Genomic DNA, 7,569 nt, shown 5'->3' with positions numbered 1-7,569 from the left:
GCAGAACAATAAGTCAAGTCTTATATTGATATATCCCATAATCACAAAGCATTTGTTCTTACCGTTAGTGTTATCTCTGATAATCGTTTGGAAATGGAAAACTGTCTTAATTTTGTCTTTACTCAAGGTCCATAGTCTTATAACATCTCTTCGCTGTTTCATTTTTACATCCCCAACATTACAGGGCCTCATTATTGAAGTATTTACCTCTGAGACTTGTGCTGCTGAACTCTGACCCAGAGCTAAAATAGAGCGGCAGATGCAGGGCAAAGACCGGGATGACCCCGTCAATAGACAAATAAAAAATAAAATGTGTCCGCATTCAAAGACCCAGCTCCTTCAAGGCCCCCGAGGAGTCTGCAGGATGACCTCTAGCCCTGTCAAGAGGACCCTTTACTTTCTCTTGTGGAATCTGCACCATTTGCAAAGGCTGTCGGCCACAAGCCTCTCGCCTTGAAACAGGAGAAGCGGCTGAAAAGCCAAACCTGGCCTCGGAAATACGTTCTGTGGACAAGCAGCGAAGGATCAACACGGCACCCTGTGATATTTGATCAAGCTTGACGCGTCCCATTGCGTCTGAGCCTCACCTCCTCCGTCTGCACACACCCAACACCTCACACCCAGTCCCGGGATAAGTGGTCCCTTGCTATAAATACCGAGACTGGACCGAAGCGTGGAGGGAGCCAAAAAAGAGCGAGTGGTGGGAGGAGGAAAGCTTGTGTGGCTAAAACATAAAAAGGAGAACACCTGATAATAAAGTGCCATGGAGTCCAATGGGAAGTGACACTAACAATCTGCTGACTAATCTCCACTCTCCAACGCCCTTTTAAAACAAACACCTGCACAGAAGTCACTGTTAACTCGCACACTTCAGGGAAGCAGTTTGACTAGTTTCAACACCTTTTAATCAGGTCTCACTCCTCTCAATGTGTCTGTCTGCTCCAAAGCCTCTCCCTATATCACTCCCTCTGATTCTAAAAAAAACAGGTGCAAGGAGGAGTGCCCTCTGACACATAAAAACACTTAATGCCTGATGCGTGCTCCAGCCCCGCCTTTCCCCTGAGCAAAACCTGTGGCCAAAGCATGCAGAACATTTCCTTATGTCCTCATAGATGCAGCGTCTTCACATTGAGGAACAAATATAGCCGGGCATCCGTGTGAAAGTGAGAGCAGAAGAGCTCTCAAACAATCCTCATGGGCAACAGGGTATTTACTGTATTCATGTTCAGTGTAGGGGACAACTGTTCACAGCAAAAAGGCTCTTTGTGCTTGAGGTGATCTGCTGAGATATTGAGAATAGTCATAATCTAATAGAGCATATATCTCCTGGTAATCTGCAAAATGGAGAGTTTTTAAGTTTTCAACCAGTTAGAAGGAATTAGAAAGAGAGACAATAATCTTAACAATAAGAAGAAGAGAAATAGGAAGTGTGTTAACTCTTGCACGACTTCCTTTTTTAATTCAGTTCAAATCAACAAAAGTCTGTCAATATGTATATGTTTATTAATTTGATGAGCTCAGTTGATTCATTAGCCCGGGGGTAGAGACGTGTGCCTCCCCTCGTGCGCTCGGAGTGCTGCAGCATGAACGATGCAGCCCTCCCTGTGACTGTAAAGCACGAAGTGGCTGAACAAGGCAACTAATGCAACAATAGCAATCGGGAATTTGGAGGGAGAACAGACGATAAACGTTTGGCGGCAACGTTGTGCGCGCGTTTCTCCATTCAGTCGCTAATGAGAATGATAATTTGTGGCTCCTCGGACGACCCCGACCCCCTTCAATAGCAGCTTCTCCCAAGGGACGTAATGGCGCACATCCCCGAGGGACATTCAGTCCTCTATAGGAATCCTTTTCATCGGCGAAGACGGATTCCCGCCTGTTTCTTTCTATATATGCTTAATATACGAATTTCCTGAATATATTTTTAAAGTCATATATAGCCTATTGTTGTCCCGGCACCGGTGGAGCAGACATTGCTAATCCAACCAGCGCAGATCTGTATCGGTCTAAATTACCCTAGTAGCTTCCATCTGTATAATGGTAGGCCTATGAGTCTGAAAACATACTGTGTCATTATGTGTCATTATTTCTAATTATAATTATTAATATTGTATTACTCTTTCCAATGCTTTGTGTTGTAACCTCTCTCTCTCTCTCTCTCTCTCTCTCTCTCTCTCTCTCTCTTCTTATAGCCTACCTTTTTCTTTATGACGTTTTTTAAATCTCGTGTCTACTGTGTTTGCTTGGTTATCCGTAATGCGGTGCAAACAGTATGACTATAGTTATGTATTCATCTTCCTCAGCTTGAAGCTGGCTGTCTAACAGCATGCAACACGTTGCCATATCAAAATATATGGACTCTATAGTTAACTTCCAACGATCCCTCGTATTCACACCGGACCAGGCTCGCTTCTTGGCGGCCACGCGTGTGTGTGTTCGCCTCCTCACCTCCGCAGCGGCTGCACGACCCGGCCTGCCAGCGGGGATTTACTGGCTGGCGCTGTGCCCGGCCGCAGGCGGACTAGTTCGCTCGGTTCTCACGACCTCAGCTCCACAAAGGCATCTCTGAGCCATTAACTCAGATACGAAGGCAGTCGACGAGACCGCAGAACCCACACACGCTGCCAACTGGTGTTTCAGTATGAGGAAGCTGCTGAAGCATCACTGGCGGTAGGTTTCAGTGTGCCATTTACAGACGGTGTCATCTGCAGGGCAGTGGCTCTCAGCGGGGGAGTGAGAACGCAACGAAAAACAAGACAGTCCAACTGGTACAGGAAGGGTTGCAGGACAGAATATGGCATATTTGTCCATTTCTGCATGACTTAACATTTGAACCCTTCATAATTTAAATTGAAACAAGCAGTGAGAATGTTTATCTTGTGTGTGCATGGTGGCCAGGGCGAAAGAAACACTTTTAACCCGACTTCATGTTGGCCTGTGCCAGCAACGCGCGCCGGTGGAGTATTCCATGTTGTGGGGGTTTGCGCGGCGGTCAACAGGCGGTAACCTAATCCCGAGCAAAGGGGCCCGCTGACTGCATGTGGCTGACACACGGCTAGCGCCACGCCGCCCGGCGCACAGACACGGCTCTCAGTTCCGGACCTCACTCACCGGAGAGAGATAGGTTTACACCCGGGATAAACACAGGCAGGGGAGGGGGCGGGTTGAAAGGGAAACCTTTAATACACTGGGGAAAGTGCCTGGCCATATGTGGCCGCGGACTGGGTATAAATAAAAGGCCAATTCAAATGATCTTGTCAGTGAGTTTTTTGCGTTATGAGAGAAAGCCAGTGAATTTAAGAGGAAGTCATAATCGCTGAAAATATTATTCATACTACGTTTCTTTATCTTCCCCGACCTCCTCAAGTTTCGCCGCCATCAAAACAAAGTTGAACCAAGTTCCCTCGTTTTCTCCTTTATTAAGGTGTAGGCCCACTGGGAGCGGAATTGAACAATTGATACACAAAAGGAAGCGAGGATCCTTCCATATTCTCCTTTCACTGAGGCAATCTGTTAGTGACATTAACCCCTGAGAACATTTCCCAGGCTCATGAATAGGGTTTAAGACTTCTTAAAGCTCCCGCTGCATACAGGATGAGACCCCTTTCAAACTTTTAATTACCTTTATAGCAATAGAAAAATACACCCCCATTGTCCGCTGGACCATTCTCCAGCGGGCCAGATGTAAGGAGCTCCCGCCAAACTGGTGACAAGGTGGCAACTTAAAACTTGATAGATTAATCGATATGGAGTTCATATTGGGAACATAATCGATAGATTGGAGCTTCGATTTGGCTTTAGCTGTAATCACTGTGAGTTTGTTTAACTGTTATATTCCTGTTCCTTTTACGCATGAAATGTGCCTTTTAAACATGGCTCCACACACTATGATCCATACAACTCTTAAAGAGTATAATAAAGCAATGTGGAGATGATAGAAACAGGCTGTAGACAATACATTCATTTCTGAAAAGTAATTTATTTGAACAATGGGCCATTACCCAACTTCATTTTTTTCTTTTAAACACAAAACCACAAAGAATATAAAACACAGCTTTGGTATAACAATCAATAACACATCTGTACAAAACTAAAACTTTTCATAAAAAGTACTTCATAACAAAAAAAAATCCTATAAATCTTCCACAAGTACAGCATATTTATAACCGAAATCCAAATGTTGGAATCAGATAACAAATTATCTTTTAAAAAAACTTGTGCCAAGTAAGGCAACCCTTGTTCCATAAAACGAAACAATGAAAACTTCCCCGTGTGGGGGGGGGGGGGGGGGGCATTAAGTGGTTAGAGTTACGGTCCTGTAGTGAAAACGTCACAGGTTCAATCCCCTCAAAAGTTGTATGTGCAGTCAGTTAAATTTCTAAACTGGTAACGTAATGCAAACTGATGTGACATGAGTCTCTTGCCCCTCGCGCTACCAAGGCCTCCACACAGGCTCGTTGCCTTCCGAGCCGGCGCTCACTCCGACCGGACTGACCGCCTGAGACCCCCCGGAGAAAGACGTCATGCCGTGGACTGGTGAAGCTGCAGTCGATGCCGAGCCTCTGTGCACCGGGCTGGCGTTGACCGTAGCAGGCACTCCTGCGTTTGCGTAAAGGGGGATGACGGGCGCTGTGGCGGAGGCGAAGGCCGGGTTCGGGATCAAAAACGCAAACTGTCCATCAGTTGCGGGCACAAGCTGAAACCCACCAAAGACTTTGGGGGAGAGGGCCTCGCTGGGGCTGAGTTTGGAGCACATAGCAGCAGCGTTGAGGGGCAGTGTGGATGGGAGCTGCACATGGAGCGATTGAGCCAGATGCGCCTGCTGGGACGCGGCCTGCTGCGGGTAGCTTAGGGACATCATCTGGCCCATGCAGCTGGACAGGTGGTTGAGGAGCCTCGACCTCACCTCCGTGTTCACCCCCTCTGAGGTGGACAGGAAGCGCGTGACCTCGTTCATGCACTCGTTGAATCCGGCTCTGTATTTGCTCAGGACGGTGGCATCTGCTGAGAGAGCTGCTGGGGAAAGAGGGAGGGAGAGAGATAGGATATTAGAGACGCACTTGTGACTCAACTTTCCATCTTCCTAATGCTTTCCTGCGGGGAGTTTTAATCCACTTGATCCACTATTTGATTGAACTTACCGCTCATCTGTACGCGCTGCAGGTTCCTCAAGTGCTTCACTGTCATTTCCAGGATATCTGCTTTCTCCAACTTGGAGTGTCTGGAGCTCTGCAGAGGACATGACATCAACAGTTGAGTTTACATTCAATTGAAAACGAAATGATCTATGAACACAACATGGGTGTTAAAGGCATCAACATGATCTCAACTTACATCTTTTTTAAGTGCGTCTAGGATGAGAGTCTTGAGCTGCCCAAGGCTTTCGTTTATTCTCGCTCTCCGTCGTTTTTCCATGATGGGTTTGGATGACTGCAAAGAATAAACAAGTCTTCATTAATCTCCTGATCTCCATGTGCACATATATAAATTTGCACACTGCGCACGTGATGTTATAACAAACGAGTTAACTGCAATACGAACAATAACCATGACAAAGCTCTCACTTAAGAACAACCACAAATAGAAAATAAACCTACTTTTCTATGCTCGCTGGCATTCTTCGGCTTGTCCGGTGTGTGTGTTCCGTTTGCAGGGGCACCAGCGATGGGGGACGCCGTCTGCTTCTCCATAGTGTCAGCTGGCATCGTGGACCAAAGCGGGTAAAAGCGTCAAGAAGTAAATCCTCTTCAAAGCTCCGGGGGGGGGGAAAGGAAAACGTTGAACGTTTGCGTAAAGCAGCTGCAGGACATGTACGAGATGCCTCACAGTCCCGCCGATTAGTTTGCGTTACGTCGCCTTGTTATCGCCGAGCTGTCATCTGAGTTCACGAGCGCGCGCTGCACCGTACGGGGCGAGTGTCCGCTTCTGCCGCCGACACACGCCGAGGCGGTACTTATAGACGGCTCGCGTGCTCCCAGTTCGTGTGAAACCCTCTCTGCATTCTTTCCCACACTCGCCTCAGCCAATAGCAGAGAGGACTCACCCATTGGGCGCGGGGCAGACCGCTGATTGGACAGCAGCCCCGCGGGCCGTCAGTCACGCGCTGCTCAATCAGCCCTGCAGGGACAAACAACAAAGCGGAGCGAGCAGCAGCGGCAGGGCTCTGAAGTGATAAGGGAGGGAATGCGCTGGATGTTTGCTTCCAACTCTGCTGCGTGCGCGTCAAACACGTTAGAGGCTTCAGCTCGTTGTGTGTGTGCGTGTGCGTGTGTGTGTGTGTGTGTGTGTGTGTGTGTGTGTATACGGGAAGAATGTAGAGTCTGTATTGAGTAAGTCACAGTGTATATCATATACTTGTGTTTATAAAGATGAATTGTTTCACTTTTTTTATGAATGCAAATTGATTCATGCTTCTGACAAAAGAAAGTACATTTTATATTTATATGAGTGGTGTGATGTGTGTGTGTGTGTGTGTGTGTGTGTGTGTGTGTGTGTGTGTGTGTGTGTGCACGTAAATCCAACATTATGTTGGAACGTGCTCTCTTTTCTAAGTTTAACAACTAATAGCAACAACTAAGTCAATAGATGGATGTTGTCGCGCATAAACAATTTATTGGCCCTGCATGAAAACCAATACGCATTATCTACTTTTAAGACTCCTCGTGCGCCTCCACGGAGGAGACGTCGGTAATGGCACGCGAGGCGGTTTGCAGTAGCACGCACAGAGCCAATGGCAGGCGGCATCGCTATGCAAATAAAGCAGAGTGCAGTCTGATTGGCTGGGGGAGCAGCTCCATGTCAATCATCCCGGCGCGGAAGCCGCTCAAAGGGGAAGAGGAGGAGGCGGAGGAGGAGGAGGAGGAGAGGGGGGCACATCTGTCCGCCTGCGGTTCCTGTAAAGTCTTCTCCGGTCTACGCCGAGCACGTGCCAATACTTGCAGATTACATCCTGGAGACCAAATAGCATGTAATATCCAACCGGTGACTGTGGAATAAGTAGACTACAGTGATACTAATAGTAGACGAAGTAATAGTTAAATGAGGCTGTATTATAAATACATTTAGATTCCTTTGAAGAATTTATGGAAAGGAAAAAGACCGACAAATGTCTGTATATATAAGCTACAACACAATAATAATAAACCAACAATGTCAATATCAAATGTGATAACGTTTGCATATGATGCATATTTAAGAAAAGAAAGTATGATGCATGTGTAATTATCAATAGTTAAGGTCATTTTCATTAGTGATGTGCGAGTGTTTGAAACATGGCGTGAGTGACAACGTCTGAAGGAGAAGAGCGCCATCTAGCGACGGGTTTGTGAAACGTTATTCAATTTGACGTGATGGATCTCGTATTTGAATAACGTTTCACAAATCAGTCGATGAGGGCTTCATTCAAAATGACTTTATTAAAGTACATCAACACAAACAGTCAACGTCCAAGCATTAATAAAGTAATTTTGAATGAAGCCCAAATCAACTGTAGCCTAATGGAATAGGTGTTTATGAAGGTTTTACATGGGAAGTAATGATTATCTTGTCTGGACTCTACAAATAGTTTTC

The 7,569-nt window shown here is 46.4% G+C and overlaps 1 protein-coding gene across 2 annotated transcripts; it reads right to left on the bottom strand.

Moving 5' to 3' along the window:
- Window positions 1-3,959: 3,959 nt before the first annotated feature.
- her9 (hairy-related 9) lies at window positions 3,960-6,272 on the bottom strand. Of its 2 annotated transcripts, none has more exons than XM_056423149.1 (4): window positions 5,598-6,272; window positions 5,335-5,430; window positions 5,142-5,229; window positions 3,960-5,013 (listed from the first exon to the last, which is right to left on the bottom strand). In XM_056423149.1, exons 1-4 carry the CDS (start codon window positions 5,703-5,705, stop codon window positions 4,433-4,435), a joined length of 873 nt encoding a protein of 290 aa, XP_056279124.1. In that variant the 5' UTR covers window positions 5,706-6,272; the 3' UTR covers window positions 3,960-4,432. The 2 variants fall into 2 exon arrangements, with proteins under 2 accessions (XP_056279124.1, XP_056279123.1); XM_056423148.1 differs by having other exon boundaries at window positions 3,960-5,016; window positions 5,598-6,267.
- Window positions 6,273-7,569: the final 1,297 nt, after the last annotated feature.

The sequence above is a fragment of the Pseudoliparis swirei genome, chromosome 9 (assembly GCF_029220125.1).
Source record: "Pseudoliparis swirei isolate HS2019 ecotype Mariana Trench chromosome 9, NWPU_hadal_v1, whole genome shotgun sequence".
Classification (NCBI taxonomy): Eukaryota; Metazoa; Chordata; class Actinopteri; order Perciformes; family Liparidae; genus Pseudoliparis; species Pseudoliparis swirei.
This window is presented reverse-complemented; position numbering and strand designations above follow the sequence as displayed.